The sequence below is a fragment of the Eptesicus fuscus genome, chromosome 25 (assembly GCF_027574615.1).
Source record: "Eptesicus fuscus isolate TK198812 chromosome 25, DD_ASM_mEF_20220401, whole genome shotgun sequence".
NCBI lineage: Eukaryota > Metazoa > Chordata > Mammalia > Chiroptera > Vespertilionidae > Eptesicus > Eptesicus fuscus.
In genome coordinates, this window is record NC_072497.1 from 10,812,907 (window position 1) to 10,830,930 (window position 18,024).

Genomic DNA, 18,024 nt, shown 5'->3' on the forward strand with positions numbered 1-18,024 from the left:
GGGTCTGAGGGAGAGGGGTGTGGGGACAGACAGACACTTAGAGCTGAAAGACAAATGCATTTTGTAGAAATGACTCTCCCGTTCCGCTGCAGACGTGCCCCTGGCTAAGGGCCAGACGCCGGGCTATCTAAGGGTGTAGTTGCCTGGTTATCAAATTCCCCTTCCCCGGAGCCTTCTGGAAGTGGTTGCCAAGAACAGAAGGGGGGAATCCAGCCCTCTCTCTCTCTTTTTTTTCCGTTGGACCTGATTTCACGGTTTCCTCGCTTTATTTCTCCCCGGGGACCCTCCGGCCCCTGCTGCAGGTGGGGTGGGTCGTGGGATTTGGGTCAAGCGCTAGGGTTTCACAAGACTGCACGTGAGCCTGAAGGCGAGACGGATGCCAAGCCCCTGCTCAGAGCCGCGGCCTTCCAGCCAGGTGTGGTGTCCCTTACCCTCGCCTTCCTCTTCCTCCCTGTCCTGAGGCAGGCCGGAGAGGAGGCTGGGCGGCCCTGCACCCTTCCCCGGGGGTCCCACCCACACGCTGGGGCGCGGGGAGGGGAGGGGGGCTCTGCCTGCACCCCCTCCGTTTGCTCATCTCTCTGCCACCCTCCTGCCTGGCTCGCCCTGTTGGCTTCTCCAGGTCCTGAGCACAGGAAGCTCACCTCCCAGGACCACCTGAAGCAGCCTCTCCACTGAGAGCCAAGGCCGCGGCTATTGGGGTTGCCTGCGGGGTGCTGGGGAGCGAGAAGGGGGGGTGAGGGAGGCAAGAGGGGGCAGGCCGTGAACTTGGCTGGTGCTGGCGCTTGCTCTGAGGCATGGGCAGGTCCCACCCTTTTCAGCCTGGAAACACTTTGTGATGATAAAACAAGGTCCCGGGAACCAAAGCAGAGGTCAAACGGGCGGGCGGGCGGGCGGGCCGGCGGCCAGAGGCACATGGGGTTCTTCAGATGGGCAGGTGGGAGGAGCCACCAGCACAGCCAGCTGAGGTCAAGTTCCGCCCTGAGAAGAAGTGGGGGGGGGGGGGGTCAAGGAAGTGGGGGCAAGAGGAGAGGTGGAGGCTGGTAGGGATGGAGGGGCCGTGCAGAGGGCGGGGTGGGGGAGAGTTAGGAGGAGCCTGGGGAAGAGAAGGGAGAGGGGACCTCTGCCCACCCTGCTCGGACACCTGCTGGCTCTCAAGGGCTCTCCGCCTTCTGTTGGCTCCTTCACACCCTAGCCCACCTCTCTCTCTCTCTCTCTCTCTCTCTCTCTCTCTCCCTCTCTCTCTATGCTGCTCTCCCTCCCTCCCGGTCCCAAGCGTGCTTGCAGTCCCTCTCTGTCACACACACTCTCTGACTCCCAGGCCTGGGCTGTGTGCCCTGCGGTTAGGGGCCGCCTTGGGTGCTGGGAGGCTGAGCCGGCCCCTGCAGGAGCCCACAGACGCCCCCACAGTGGCCACAGGCCAGATGTGTTCCTGAGAAGCTCCAATCAGAGTGACCACACTGACCGCTGTGTTCTTGGACGTGCCTCCTGGACCCAAAGCCCATAATTTGACTTGGCTTATTCAATTGTTCCAAGGTTTTGAGCTTTTTTATTTTATTTTTCTCTTTTTTCTTCTATATTTTTATTGTTTTCAGAGAGGAAGGGAGAGGGAGAGAGAGAGAGAGATAGAAACATTAATGATGGGAGAGAATCATGGATTGGCTGCCTCTTGCACGCCCCCTACTAGAGATCCAGCCCAAAACCCAGACATGTGCCCTGACAGGGAATCAAACCGTGACCTCCTGGTTCATAGGCAGATGCTCGACCTCTGAGCCACACTGGCCAGGACCCTCTCCCCCTTTAACCACTAGTGGATTTTGTCCTTGCCCCCTCTTCTCCTTCACCAGAGCTTGAGGGCCCCCTGGTGGAAGGTTTTATTTGCAAGGACCAAGAGTTTGGCAACTGGGCAAAGGGCCTCTTCATGTATTTATTTTTGTTTTTTACTATATTTTTTATTGCGTTCAGAGAGGAAGGGAGGCGGAGAGATAGAAACATCCGTGATGAGAGAGAATCACTGATCAGCTTTGGTTTAGGGATTTTGTGCCTATGTTCATGAGTGACAGCCTGTAATTGTTCGTTTTTTGTTTTTTTCTAATATTCTTGTCAGATTTTAGTGTCCAGATTGTGCTGGTCTTATAAAACAAGTGTGGATGTGATCCTTCCTTTGGTCTCTGGAAAAGTTGGCGTAACGCTTGTGTAAATTCTTTCTGAAATATTGGAAGAATTCCCATCTGGGCCTAAGGACTGCTTTGTGGGGTTGTGTGTGAATTTTATAATTTCAGATTTAATTTTGTCTTATACAGACGACTATTTAGGTAGCTATTTCCTCGTGTGCCCATTTGACAAGTTGCATTTTGCTAGGAACGTATACATTTTACTTACACCTTCCAATATATTGACACAATGAGGGTATGGGCTCTTTTAAAGGTATTTTTGGTATTAAAAGTTTTTAGGAAAAGGGAAAGGCTGTGGTCAAACAGCACCAACAATCTGAGAAAGGCGAGGACGTCAAAGGCGCTAGCTTTTATTCTCCTGCTATCCGCCCAACGTCTGCTTTATCTGTGTGACGGATTTGGGGTTGACTAGCCCGTGTCAGGGCATGTCCCCATCTAGCAGCATGTGAAACTGCTGGTAGGAACGAAGTGGGTGGGGGGTGGGGGCCCCCCCAGAACCTCACTGCTCTTCAGAAGCACCCAGACGCGGCTGACATGCAGATTTCTGTTTCTCACCCCAAAGCATTGGATGGAAATGTGCAGCGGGCACCAGGCAAGGCGTGCGTAGGTCACAGGGAATGCTGATGGACCCGATTTCCCCTCCGCCCCTGAGAGGCGGTGAGAAAAGGTGCTGAGAAAACACCTCCAGGCCCCGAGCCCTCCCTGAGCCCCCAGAGTGCCTCTGCCCCAGGGCCCTGCTGCCAGGACCTCGTGAGGCCCCAGCCTGTAGGTGTCTGTCTGTCTACACTGTGCAGAGCCGAGGCTCACCCCGGTCAAGACCAACCTGCCACCTCTTGTCCGGTGTCGGTACCCCACGGCCAGCAGCCCCACTGTCCTAACGTGGCTCTGTGGCCTCTGCTTCCTGCCAGGGCGTCTCTAGAGTCCAGAGGACCTAGATGGTTCCACACCAGGTGAGACCAGTCACCAGCTCTGAGAAGCCGAGCAGGGTGTGCCGGACCCTGTCTTGGTTGCGCTGTTGTCATTTCCATGACAGTCACCTTGGGGCACGGTGGCTGCATTTTTATGACGTCACCTGGCACAGCCCGAGCCCTTGTTTCCTGTAGGTAGAGCGGTTGCTCTAAAACCAGCCCCACACACGCCCACAGCGTATCTACCCGAGAGGCAGGTTAGGGCCCCAGCTGTCAGAGATGGCAGAAACTGGCACATGGATTCTACCTTCACCATTCCAACAAGAACAGGAGAACTGGAGGGGAGAGCAGCCAATAAACAATTCTTTACCGTAAGCGAGAAGATACTTGGTACAGAGACAACGCCAAAATAAATCAAAGAACAAATACTCTGCCAACGAAAAACATTAAAAAACTCTATCTCAGCGTGCTCTTCTTCCACCAAAACAACAATAATGTAATAGTAATAATAGTTCCACAGCGGTGCCCTTGGGAGGGTGCGGGCACTTCGGGTTATAACGTAACATTATGGGGACAACGCACTGGACTCGCAGTGGCCAACGTGGCTGTGCAGAGAACACGTGCCACATGCTGTTCTACTGTCCTAGGGAGTTCTCAAAAGGAGATTCCATTGGGGGAAGAATTCTGAACGGTTTTGGTTTCGGTTTAACCTGAAGGTTTTAAAAACATCTTTTTAGTTAAAAAGAACTAAATTAAAAAAAAAAAAAAAAGACAACAACAAAAAAACATCTTTTAAGTAAAACGCACGTTCAGGTACCTGTCCTGCGCACAGAGCCGTCCTGCTCCGGGGCCGCAGCCCAGTCGGCGGGGCCTGTGTGGACGCGTGACCGGTGCCCACGGTCCTAGCTGTCCCTTGGCTTAAATACGGGCCCTGAGTGAAATGAGACGAAGGTGCACAGAGTGACCAAAGCGTCCGAGAGACGGGGGTGGGAGGGGTGCACATGGTGCCTGGTTTTCCTTCTGCTGGGAGTGGCCTCTCCTCAGCCAGCAGACACCTAACGCCCCGGGCCTGCCCTGCATGCTGGGCTCAGGAGACATGTCCCCGTGGGCCCGAGCGCAGCCCCGGAGCCCCGGCCCTCCGTCCTCCCAGACACGCAGGTGGCCCGGGAGCTGTGGCTGACGCGAGCACCTGCGCTTGGCCGTCTGGGGTGTCGGCCAGGCTGCCTCTGGCTCTGTGTTGCTACTTGGCAGTCTGGCTGGTGACAGGGGAGATGAATGGGCAGCACCCTCCTCCCGGGTCTAAGGTTTCCTCTGGGTCAGGAGCTCACACGCATATCATGCCCAGAGGCTCCGGTTTCCCGGTGATAGTGGCTCAGGGAGCAACCTGACCAGTCCCACTCCCCCAAGGCCCCCAGGTGGACCCCCGGGCCTGCTGGGTAGCTCTGCTGGCCTTTCAGAGAAGAAAAGGAGGACAGACCAGCACAACGCAAGACGATGGGATGGGACCCAACTCCCTCCCTGTGGCCATTGGGCCTGAGGGAGGAGAATTCCCAGGGAATTCGGAAACTACCCTTGGGAAGCTAACAAATAAATAGTTTCAGGGTAAAATGGAAAGGGCCTTCTGGGCATTTGCATTTCCAGATGTCTCCAGGCAGGCTGAATGGGGATGTTTTAAGACAGTGTCTCTCCTTCAGGCCCATGCAATGCCCAGCTTAGCCAGGTTCTCTCTCCCAAAGGGAGCTGGAATTGCAGGGGACGAGGTTGAGTGACAATAACCCCAGAGTTGCCTTCTGTCATTGGATCCTTCCTCCGAGCCTGTGAGGTAGGCGGGTCAGGTATTCTTCCCCTTGGACAGACAGAGCAACAGGCTTGGGAGGTTTAAAACAAGCCCCTGTCCCATCGCTACCTCTCAGTCGCTCTGGGGCAAGGAGCTCTCTCTGTGGCCGAGCCCATCGGAGGAAGCGGGTTAACAGCGCTGCTGCACTCGCTAGGGATGGGCAAGGCGGGCGGTGCAACGCCCGCAGCAAAGGGAGCTCCTGAAGTGCCACCATCTCCAAGGAACGACAAGGAGAACCGACACGGCTCCCTGGAGAGATCTGTGAGTCTCTGACCGGTCTGGTCCTACCTGCAGTAAACCCATGGGAACGCTTATATTTAACATTTTAACACAACCCGACAACGTTTTTCTTAAATACATCTGAAGGGGGCGTGGGGGAGAGGGAGGGCGGACCTGGGGTCCCTGTGAGTCCTGGGTTGCAGTGATGGAGGGCAGCCTGGCTTCTGCGGCCCTGGCCACACTGGCCCGCGGACCCACGTGGGCTTCCCGCTAACGGCCATGGTGACCATTGGGAAGGAGGCTCCGGTCGGGCCCGAGTCCGTTCTTCAAACAGTCTTTCTCTTTGTCTTTGGGGGCTTCTTCCTTCCCCTCTTCCTCTTCCTCTCCCTCCTCTTCGTACTCCTCCTCGTCATCACTCCTCACATCCTGGATGTTCTGGACAAAGGAGAGAATGGACTGTGAGTGACAGCTGGCCAGCCGGTCTTGAATGAATGAATGAGCAGGTAAGTGGGCCCAGTTCAGAGCTATGGCCCCCGTCAAAGAAAACCCCCATCCAAACAAGTAAACACTCACTGGGGCAGAACAGGGCATGAGCACAAAGCAAACCTCAAGAAACTTAAAGAACTGACACGGGCGAAGGATGCTTTAGGTCATGATGGAATTACACAGAAGACAATGTCAAAAATAGAACAGGAAAGCCCTGGCCGGTATGGCTCAGTGTACAGAGCGCTGGTCTGCGGACTCAGGGTCCTGGGTTTGATTCTGGTCAAGGGCACATGCCTGGGTTGCAGCTCGATCCCCAGTAGGGGGCGTGCAGGAGGCAGCCAGTCAATGATTCCCTCTCATCATTGATGTTTCTATCTCTCTCTTCCTCTCTGAAATCAATAAAAATATATTTAAAAAATATATAATGGAAAAATCTCAAAATCTTGGAAATTAACACACAAATAATCAATGAATCACAGAGTACATTTCAAGAAACATTAGAAAATATTTTGAACTAAAGTGAAAACACAGTATTTCAATGTTGGTGGGATATAACTAAAGCAGTACTTACAAGAAATTTCATAGCATTAAATGTTTATATTCGAAAAGAAGAAGAAATAATTTATTCACAAATAAATAATTTAAGCTTATTGTTAAATAATTTTGAGCTTCCACCTTAAAATACTAGAAAAAAAGAAAATAGGTCCAAAGCAAGCAAAAGGAAGAAAATAATGTAAAAAAATCAATGAAAGCAGAAACAATAAAAAAAAATACAGAAAAGCAATAAAACCAAAATCTGGTTCTTTGAAAATATCCATAAACCGGATAAATCACTAGCAAGGTTGTCAAAGCAAAGAGAAGACACAAATTATCAGAAAACAGGAAGGAGCAATGCCTGTCAACATTGCAGGTACCCCGAGATTAGTAACAGAATGCCATGAACCGCTCCACAGATACCTATCGCACCACTTAGGTAGGTACTAGTAGACCAATTCCCCCAAAACTACAAACACCAAAATTCACCCAAACTGGTCTAGGCAGCCCGGAGATGGAGGTGACTATGAAAGAACTGAAATTTGTAGTTTAAATTTTTCTGAAAAAGAATTATCATCAGGTCCAGATGGTATCACTGGCAAGTTCTATGAAACATATACAGAAGAAATAATACCAAGTCTCCACAATGTCTTCCATAAAATAGAAGAGGGGAAACTTACCAACTTTTTATGAGGCCGGAATTACCCTGATACCAAAACCAAAGACCATATAAGAAAAGACATCTAGAGACCAATATCTCTAACAAACATAAATATGAAAGTCCTCAACCAAGTATTCCAAATCAAAACCAGGAAAGTATAAAAATAATAATACACAATGAAGTAGGATTTGTCCTAGTAATGCAAGGCTGGTTCAACATCTGGAAATGAATGCATGTAATCTATTATATTAGCAATCTAAAGAAGGAAAAATAGATGATTATTTGATAAAATTCAACATTCATTCATGATAAAAACAAAAAGCTCAGCAAGGAATAGAAGCTAACCCCTACTTAATGGTGAATGACTGAATGCTTTCCCCCTAAGATTAGGCACAAGGCAAGGATGTCCACTTTCACCACTGCTGTTCAACACTGTATCAGAAATCTTAGTCAATGTGATAAGGCAAAAAGGAAACAAAGGCCAAACAGATTGGGAAGAAAGTGCTCCTGCTTGCAGATGACATGATGATCTATGGAGAAAATCCCAAAGAATCTTTCAAAACACTCCGAGAATTAATAAGTAAGTTTAGCACTAAGCCTGCAAGATATGAGGGCAACACAAATTTTCTCTCTCTCTCTCTCTCTCTCTCTCTCGCTCGCTCTCTCTCTCTCTCTCTCACACACACACACACACACACACACACACACACACTCTTTTGATTTCTAAACACTACTGTAGTATGCTGAAAAATGTCCTCAAAAACATTAGGTCCTAGTTCCCGGAACTTTGACTGTTACCTTCTATGGTAAAGCCTGCAGATGTGGTTAAGTAAAGGATCTTGGGATGAGAAGATTGTCGGGTTTATCCAGATGGGTCCTAAGTGCCATTACAGTGTATTTGTAAGAGAGGCAGAGCAAGGTCTGACACAGAGAGAAGAAATACAAAGACAGAGGCAGAGACGTGGCTACAGGCCAAGGCTGACAGTCACTAGAAGTTGGAAGAGGCAAAGCACAGATTCTCCCCTAGAGCCTCTAGCACAAGCATGTCAAAGTCACGACCCTCGGGCCTCATGCAGCCCACAATGAATATTTTTGTGGCCCAGCCAATATAACAGAATGTAAGAAACATTTTAATAAAAATTTTGTGACTTAATTTTTACAATATCCAGTTACATATAATTATTACTAACAAGCTACAATGTTTGCTAATGACTGATGACTATAACCACGCTGCATTCACTTCCCTTACGCGTCTTAGGCGCAGGCGCACCATTTCTCTCCACTACTACCAGCAGCGAATATTTAGCAGCCGATGGCCACGTCATTAGTCTTGGACTGACTTGTTTGGTGTGCGCAACAGGAAATACTTCGCTTTCAGAAAACAAGAAAAATAGTTTTATTTGCATTACGCTTATTAATTTGGGCAGTTATTCAGTGTCTGGTAACTTCATGCTCAAGAAAAAACATTAACTTTTATTAAAACGTTCTATTATCTTATGTTAACAATTATGTACTTCATCCCTTTGTATTCAGCATGTCTCTATTGAAATAAACCTACGTTTCTATGAAAATTGAAGCTTTTGTTTTTTTGCGGCCCACATACACTTAAACCTTGTTTGTTTGGCCCAAGTTAGCCTTTGAGTTTGACATGCTTGCTCTAGCGGGAACACAGCTCTGCCACACCTTGATCTTAACTCAAAATTGACCCCCAGTAGTGCAGGAGGCAGCTGATCAATGATTCTCTCTCACCATTGATGTTTCTCTCTCTCTCCCTCTCCCTTCCTCTCGGAAATCAATAAAAATGTATTTTTTAAAAACCAATGGGATAATCTCCTCAGGTGAGGCTTAACAAAGAAAAGCAGATGCACACCTCCCGCCACTGGCCCGGGCTTCGCGGAGCTGCCTGAGCCGAGAGGTGAGCTGGTCCTCGAGGGCGCCCCATCGCCCTGAGCCACAGCGTCAGCACCCTCACTTCCAGGAAGAGGCCCTGCACCACACGAGAATTTGGGTAAGTTGTGGATCCCATAGTCACGAAGGTTGGGGAGCACCCCTGACATTTCGGGGGCAGTGGCTGGCACGCCGCCACCCCCAGTGGGCATGATGTCCAGATGGGCCGCCAGGCCGGCATGCAGGTGAAGCCCTGGTTACAATTACCTGAGCCCGGAACCTAACTCCACTTGACACTCCAGCACAGCCATTCCTGCCTGGTTTCAATATATTCTCAATTTTCCAGGAATGCAACGATGCACATAAATCAAAGGAAGACTGCTTTTTTTTGTTCAGAACTTCACAGTTTCAGAAAAGCACGCCACCAACGGCAAGACTCCCAGTGCCGCCGAGTCCCCAGCGCAGCCCTGGTGCCGGCTGTGCGCACAGCTGCCCGGTCACAGTCGGTCTACACATAAGCAGATGGCATCTACCGACTTCAGCATGTTGCTGAGTGAAGCCACACACACGTGTTACACGTGAAATGCATATTTATCAGAAGTGTCTTTCATCTCATTTCTTTTTCATTATGGTTGTGGCATTATACTGCTTTCTGAAATTACGGCTATAGGTGAGTCATATGACCCAGGAATTTCATTTCAGGCTCGTGCCGGGGTGTGGGTGAGCAGGACGGAGGGCCCCCGCCTGAGATGACGAATCAGGTTCAGAAAGGACTTCCTGCGACTGAGCGCTTGTGTGATGGACACGTAGGTGGTTGCGCATGACAGGAACTTGGATAAACTGGAAATTGTGTGGCATTTAATATTAACAAAACCCCACATTATATTCAAATGTATCATGTATGTGCGATCTGTAACATCACAGCCCCAGGTATGAAACCCTGAAGGGGATTTGTTTTCTGCCCTAAAAATCCCCCGTCTCCACCTGACCCCTGACATCCGCTGCAGCGGCACCTGGGCGAGAGGCGGAGAGCTGGACGGGGAGCCAGCTGCCCGGCTCCGTGGAATTCACTGGCGCTCTGTGATTTGGCGCAAAGAACGGGCGTCAGCAGTGCTGCTGCAGCTGACAGCTAACGCTCCCATGTGCTTCCTGTGGGCCAGACACTGACTCGAGGGCTTCAGCCTACAGGGCAGGCAGGTCCCAAAACCATCAGCCCCACTTCACAGGTGAGGAGACTGAGGCAAGGACTAGATCACAGCCAGGAGGTGGGAGAGCGGAGATCTGAAGGTACAGGAGCCTGTGCTCTCAGCTAGTACCCTGATTGCTTAGCAGGAAGTTACTTGGGATTAAAAAAATTATTATAAAACGTTTTCTTATGCTTTTAAAAAGTCCCAAAATAAGTCAAAGGATTTGTCACTGCATTTTACTTTGTGACCTTGGTTAGTCAGTGCATTTATGTACTCACTATTTTTCACTTCATTCAAATATTTTACATTAATTTTCTAGTTATTTCAAACAAAGAAGTGTTTGAGCGTGGCTGGTGTGGCTCAGTGGTTGAGCAGCAACCCTTGCACCAAGAGGCCGCTGGTTTGATTCCCAGTCAGAGCACATGCCCGGGGTTTGGGCTCGATCCCTGGCTGGGGGTGTACAGGAGGCAGCGATTGATGTTTCTCTCTCATCGATGTTTCTCTCTCCTTCTCCCTTCCTCTCTGAAATCAATTTTTAAAAACGAGTAAGTGTTTGCATAAAGAATAATTAGAAAAGGAGACGTATTACGAGTGAAGGGACTCGGGCCCCAGGCACGGCTGCGCATGCAATGACTGTGACCTTGCTGCAGGCCTCGCTTTCCTCGTGGTTGTGAGGGCTCCTTTCTCTCACGCCAACGGTGCAGCTTGTGTCAAGTGTCACTCTGTGAACTCGGGGTGCGCTGCCTGTCGAGAGCAGATGGCGGGGGCAGGCTGCCAAGGGGCTGGCTTCTCCGCCCTGCCTTTACGGCTCCTCCCTCGTGTCTTGGCCGCGCACCAGGCTAAGATGTCGCAGAGACACGCTTGAGCTGGCCCGCACCCAGCATGCTGTTTACCAGGAAGAAAAGAAAAGCTGAGGGACGATCAAGTTCTAGGGATGGTAACGAAAGCAGGCTGTGCCCCTTTAATTCTCCCGACAGCACTTCTCCTGTGTGCAGGGGAGTGACGGGAGCACACGGGCTCGCCATGCTTCCCGCGGCGGTGTGCGGGCTGGCAGCGCATCACCACGTCACCACCTGACAGGACCCTGCGAGGGTTCAGAGCCAAGTCTTGGTCTCGAGCAGCAAGATGCCTGCTCCCCACGGTCGGCGTATGTCAGGGTCCCGAGATTACAGTGCTGTTGCTCTTGTAAGGCTTGTGACCACAGAAGCAAATGGTAGGTCCTCATTCATTGTACGCATGCAATGACCCTACTGTTTAGGAAAAACAAAGTATGACTATTTCAAAAATGACTATTAAGAAGTATAACCACTTTTGTCTTTTGCAGTCTACCATGCAAACTCATGGAGACCGTAAAAAGATTCATAAATTATTCTCTAACTTTCCACCCCAAACAGCGTGGTTTGCTTCCCCAAATTATGTATTCATTTGCATATTCCAAAGTACTTACAAAGGGCCTACCAGGCAGAAGAAACTTAAAGGGACGAATTCTCACTCTCTGTTAGGAGATTTAAAAGAAATTTTTGGATGCCTACAAACTTCTGCAATCCCATGTATTAAATATCCAAGAATTAGTCACTTTAGTAATGAAGTTGAGTGTTATATACTCGATATTTATGAAATATTGCTGAAAACTGACTTGCTCGTTGTTGCTCTAAGAATGTCAACTACCACCTCTGTCCCTCCCCCTCAGGGCTCTGTCCCTCCCCCTCAGGGCTCTGTCCCTCCCCACCACCGCTCTGTCCCCTCCCCCTGTGCCATGAATGCACTCTGCCTGAAACAGCATTCTTTCAAAGGCGGCCTAGGGCTTTGGAGGAACAAGCTGGTTTCGCAGCCAGTTTTGCCACCGCGTGGAGAGCGGAGTACACATGCTCGCCAGCTGAAGTCATCGGAACCGCAGCGAGGGGCTGGGGGCCTCCACCGCCGCTGTCAACTCGCAATTGGAAGCAGCTTTTCCACAGCGCAGCACGAGAAACCAGGACTTCCTGTCCACAGCCCCCGGCCCGCTAGGCTTTCGCTTAGGCCTGGTACAAGGCATCAGAGATGAGACAGATGAAAATCACGATGAAACCAAATAAGAATCTCTCCTGGCTTCGAGTTCTGTTCTGCCGGCTCCCTCCCGGCCTGTGGTTACTGTCCCCCGCCAGGTAATGAGACAGTCCCTGCCCAGGGACAGGAGCTCCGGGAAGGCCTGACCCAAAGCTAAGGCGGTTCGGTCCGGTGTCCTTCCTTCCCTCCAACCCCTGGCCGTGCAGCTGTCTAGCTGCTCAGTCGTATCCTTATCTCAGTCACTTCAACTTTATCAGTCACTTCGAGATAAAACAGCTTTGGCAGAGAACAGAAAAACTCTTTAGAATATTAATAAACTAGAACCAGTCAATGAAATGTTTTCTTGGCACTCCAACCTTAACGGAGAATCTACTCTCAGGAAAACAAGCTCAGGTCAGTAATTTAGATTTTTTTAAAAACACAGCTTTCAGAATTTGGTTTGGGAGTCATAGAGATGTAGCCCGATTTCCCACACCTCTGTCTAGATCGAGAAGGTAAGACATGGTAGAAGGTCAATTATCGCAATGTCCACGCAATTGTCAGCTCCTCAAGGGTCACTGAGGCACAGGTATTCCCTCCGGTAGGAAACCGAGTTAATCAGAGGTGAGCAATGAGCTCATCAGACAAATGACCAGCATCTCCATGGCCTACAGGTCACTCTTTCTGATGAGGATGCGATGCTGTGTCAGACATGGATGGCCCAACTTGGAAAGAGCCTTTCGAGCCTTAGATGTATGATTTTCACACAAAGAGGAGCTGTGATCTGATTTTTTTAACTTGCCTCAAAGGCCAAGCCAAGTCCCGTCTAGTCCATGAAGCGCTCCCTAGTCCCCTGAGTCCATGCCTCTCGGCTTCCACAGCAAGGCCGGCCTCTCTTTAGCACCCGACACCCTGAAGGACGCAGACAGTCGCTAGCAGGTAACTATTCCCCCAGGTGCTGCGCTTCCTCACTGCTGAGGCCCGCTCCTCCCTGCTCTGAAGTTAACATCCAGACCGAGCTCAAAACAAAACCATATTCTATTGTCTGAACTGTCTTATCATTGTGTTGTTCAGGAAAACAGATGTTTTCAGAAAAAAATGATATACAGTATTTCAGAGAGTAGGAGAAAACTCAGGGGAGAACATTATGTGCAAATCAGATGCTCTAAGATACTGTTCAACTGTCACCATGAAGCTTGTCCCAACCTGGAGCAAATCTAGACTCATTAGGACATTTTTTCTTTAAAAAGCAGCAATCAATTTTTAGATTAAAATCTCTTAAAATTAACTTGTCCTCTAATAAAAGCTATTTCTTAAAAGCACCTTTGAGACCTACTTAATGAAAAGTCTAGCTAAATTTAGAAAAAAATTTTTTAATAATGATCAAAACTTTAAAAAATAATTCTGGTTAACTATAAATTAACTAGAATGTTCCACTGTCTGGGCCTCACCTTCAATCTGGCACTGAAGTCGGCTTGCTAAGAATAATAATGCCCAGCCGGTGTGGCTCAGTAGTTGAGCATCACCCTACGAACCAAGAGGTCCCCACAGTTAGATTCCCGGGCAGGGCACATGCCCGGGTTGCAGGCTCAACCCGCAGTGGGTGGTGTGCAGGAGGCAGCTGATCAATGATTCTCTCTCTCGTTGATGTCTCTCTTTCCCTCTCCCTTCCTCTCTGAAATCCATTTTAAAAATAGTAAAAAGTGCAGTCAATAGAAACGTGTATTTGTAAAAGAACAGCGAGCCTCGGCCAGCACCCACCTTGGTGAACATGCATCTCTTGAGCATCTTCAGGATGAAGTAAGCCCAGTACAGGTGGAGGACTTGCAGGACCATGAGCTGCAGGTTGAGGAAGATGTAGGAGAAGAAGGGCTCGAGGTAGAGCATCGGGATCACCAGCGTGCAGTATAAGATCCTGGAAAGCCAAACAGAGGAGAGCGCTTCGTTCCAGTCCGAGTACTTGTGACTTTGCAGCGAGAGAACGGCTTCTTTTTCCCTCCCAAGGCATACAGCATTCATTTCATCTCTAATGATGTCCAGGAAATGCTCAATAGACAACAATACGATAGCATTACCTTTTTTATCATTATTGGCAAGCCACAGAGAGCGCGGTCTGCCTCCTGGGAGGGAAGTTAAAGCCAGTGGAATGTTTACAGCCACCCAGCCTGGCTCCGATGCTCTGGTGCCTCGGTTTCCTCTTTGCAAACAGAAGAGCATGCACGGCCCCCACTCCCCCTCCCAGATTTGGAGAACAAACAAGATCATGCGTGGATATATGGGGTTATTATTACCTTACGACATAGTCTCATTTATGGGGAATTCTACAAAAGTCAATTTTCCGGATAAAAGAGGCTCTGAAAGAAGCAACAATTCTATTGCTCCTCCCACTTTCTACAGGGAACTGCGTGCTGCCCAGATTTCATAAACAGACTCCTGGACATGGTGTGAATCGCCCTCGACGACCCTAACACACGGCACGTCCAGGTGCCACTGCAGCATGACGGGCCAGCGAGTCCCTCCCCAGGCCTCCCACACTACCACATCGCAGAGTTCTTGCACAGGTTTGCTTGTCAGTATTATATTCTAATTATAAAAATAACATCCCTAGGAAGTAGGAAAATAAAACAGGAAAGTTGCCCATAATTTTAAACAAACAGCACTGTAATTTTTGTGTATGAGCCCTCAATTTTATCCTATACATATCTAGTTTATTTTTTAAAATTAACATGTAGTAAAATTAACTATTTTTTGGTTTGCTCTAGGAATTATAATATATCACAGGTTTGTGTGACCACCACCATTAGGGTACTGACAGTTCCGTCACCGCTACCCTTGTGCTGTGCCCGTGTAGTCACACCCTCCCCATGCCTGGCATTGGCAACCACTCGTCTGCCCTCCGTCCCTTGAAGTTTATCTTTTGTGAGTCAGCTTTGAGTCTGCCCTCTCTCCCCAGCACCGTGCCTTTGAGATTCACCCAAGTTGTCCCGGGTCTCAGTAACATGTTCCTTTTTATTACCGAGCGGTCTTCCAATTTATGGACATACCACAGTTCATCTATTCACCCACTCTGTATAACAAAGATAATAGCCACTTATCCATTTTATTTATGCAAATATTCTTTTAAGCTTAGGAATTACAGAAAAATATAAAGAGGTTAAGTAAAAATCACCTAAAATCTCACAACTCACAGGTAACCTAGTACGTTTTGGTGAATCTAATTTAAGACATCTTTCCTATAAACAATAAAGGCACTTCCCCCTTCCCCATGACTCAATAACATGTTATCACTCAGTAACATGTTACAGAGAATTGGCCATGTCCATGAACATGACCTACATACCAGGGGCCAGAAAGCACTTGGTAAAGGAGCAGACAGTAAGTATTTCAGGCCTCTGGGCTATTTGGTCTCTGTTGTAACCACTCAACTCTCCTGCTGCAGTGGTAAAGCAGCTATCGGCAATAAATGCATCAATCAGTGGGTGTGGCTGTGTGCCAATAAAACTTTATTAACCAAAAGTTTGTGGGCTAGACTTGGCCTGTGAGCCATAGTTTGCCGACCGCTACCATCCTATGCAATAGCTGAACAGAATTGGATAAAAATATATTTTTAAAAAATTAGAAATGAATGTCCTTGTTCTAAGAAATAATACAGAAGTATTTAAGACTAAAAGGATATGATGTTTGTAATTTTCAAATGGTTCAGAAAAAATGTGTGTGTGTGTGTGTGTGTGTGTGTGTGTGTGTGTGTGTGTTGAGAGAGAAGAGAGAGAAGGAATGACAAAGCAAACGGGACAAACACTAACCAGTAAATCGGGGTAAAGGGCACAGTGAGAGTTCTCTAGAATAAATGGAACTTGTCAGGGAAGCTTAGCATTATTTCTGAAGCAATAAAGGAAGGAAGGAGTCGGGCTAAATTGTGGCTGAGGCCCCATCCCCTAAGATGCTCTGACACGAAGAAGAGGCTGTGCTGCCCTCTTAAAGGCACACACAGCAGGGGGCCCGGCATGTGGGGTCGGGAGGGAGCACTGCGGAGGGCACACTGTGCCGTGAGACACTGAACAAACACGCAGGCCACGCACTGTCTGCTCCCCAAGGGGCGTGACTGGAAAGTCTGGTTCCGAGATACGCATCTGCAGCGGCAGCTGGGGAGCGGCCTTCCCCGGAGCCTTCTCCCCCTGCACAAGCCCCTCCTTCCCCTGGTGGCCAGGCCAGGCCCTGAGCCCCGGCAGGGTCCTGGGAGCCGACCCCAGGCCGAGACCCGGCTCTGCCCCTGACTTGTCATTCACTCAGCACATCAGCTAGAGCCCTGCTGGGTGCCTTCAGTGCTGTCTGGTCTTTTCTTTCCTTAAAACTGTCCTCTCTCCAGTCGCCATTCCAAGTATTTCCATGTTCTCACCACCCACAGAATTCCCTTGCATGGGAAGCGTCCCAGGGGACCACCTGAATGGAGGCCAGGGGACCACCTGAATGGAGGCCAGGGGACCACCAGAAGGAAGGCCAGGGGACCACCTGAAGGAAGGCCAGGGGACCACCTGAAGGAAGGCCAGGGGACCACCTGAATGGAAGCCAGGGGACCACCTGAATGAAGGCCAGGGGACCACCTGAAGGAAGACCAGGGGACCAGTGGTGAAAAACAAAGTTCCACAGCATATCTACCCTTGGAGCTAAGGATCTGAGTATTATTCACAGTTGGAGATGATTTTGTTTTTGTAAAAAAAATTTTTTTTAAAGGTCAGTATTAATAGTCTTTAGCCCAGCTGGAGTGGCTCAGTGGTTGAGCATCAGCCCATGAACCAGGAGGTCACAGTTCTATTCCTGCTCAGGGCACATGCCCAGATTGCAGGTTCCATCCCAATAGGGGGCGTGCAGGAGGCAGCAGATCCATGATTCTCTCTCATCATTGATGTTTCTGTGTCTCTCTCCCTCTCCTTTTCTCTCTAAAATCAATAAAAATATATATTTTTTTAAAAAAAACATAAGCCTGAAATTTAAACACTTCTGAATAAGCATGCAAACAAATAGGATAACCAGGCAATTCGATTAAAGCAATTTGGACAATGCCAATTGGAATTCCTGCCTGAGGTTGAGAGTAACAATGTTTAGAAAACCCATGTCACTCACTCTGGCTGCCGGTGACTGAGAGTCAGCTGAGTGAAACCCTGTGAGGAGCAGGAGAGGGGAAGAGGGAACAGCGGGGTGCAAATGCCAAAGGAAACTCCCCAGGGAACGCACATGTGCTTTCAGCTACGGGAAATCCAGGAAAAGCCAAAGAAAGGGAGACAAGTGTAATGTGCAAGCGCCAGTCCTTTCCCGCGAAGCTTCCAGAAAGATTTCACACGGGTCTGCTTTCTCCCTGATCAATCTTTGATCTCACCCTCAAGAGCGCAACAAAGGCGTTTGGAAAGACTGGAGCAGCGGGGTTGCACACTGCCTCCCACCGCAGCTCTAAAATGTCTGAACCCTCAAATCGTCTCTCCTCTGCATGTGGTTCGCTCCACGGGAAATCCAACCCGATCTGGACTCCTAAGACAGCCTTGCAAAGGAGCGTGCGCAGGGACAGGGCCGGGACAGATTGTTGGAACAGGCAACAGCAGGGACTCGCTTTTCCTCTTTGGCGTCACAAGGTGATCGATTGTGCGACAGGTTTAAATTTTGGGGGAAACTATTTAAGCTAGAGCGCAAGGCACTGCAATGGAGTCTTTCCGAAAGCCTTGGAAACCCACCTCCCAAACTTCCGATAGGCTTCCTTCCACCTCCCAGACAATGCACATCAGTCAACATCAGCACAGGAAAATTTTTACCAGCGAAAGAGATGTTCCCAGTCAAGTCTGTTAAGGCTGGTTCACTTGCAATCTCTAACTCCCTGAAGACAGAAAACGGTGCTATGGGCTGCTCTCTGACCTCACTGAAGTGTCAAGGTCAAGACCATGCCAAATGCATGACTAATTCTCCTTGAAATCCAGAAATGCAGGCATGGGAATGAGTTCTCAGACGTGGGATTTTTAAAGTCAAGGATGTGTGGGAAAGCCACACGCCACCTCCACAGTCACGCAACCCCAGCGCTGTGACCAGCTGTTTCCTGGGCAAGAAGCAGCTTGCGTGTTGATTC

General features: G+C 49.2%; 1 protein-coding gene across 2 annotated transcripts in view; it reads right to left on the minus strand.

Moving 5' to 3' along the window:
• Window positions 1–3,429: 3,429 nt before the first annotated feature.
• The window catches only part of CERS3 (ceramide synthase 3), a 62,863-nt gene continuing 48,268 nt past the window's right edge, over window positions 3,430–18,024 (minus strand). For both annotated transcript variants that reach the window (XM_054713366.1, XM_028135751.2), the window contains 2 exons: window positions 13,677–13,830; window positions 3,430–5,570 (listed from right to left, as the gene is read on the minus strand). In XM_054713366.1, the coding sequence (XP_054569341.1) occupies window positions 5,406–5,570; window positions 13,677–13,830 (319 nt within the window). In that variant the 3' untranslated portion in view covers window positions 3,430–5,405. The remainder of the gene's footprint in view (window positions 5,571–13,676; window positions 13,831–18,024) is intronic.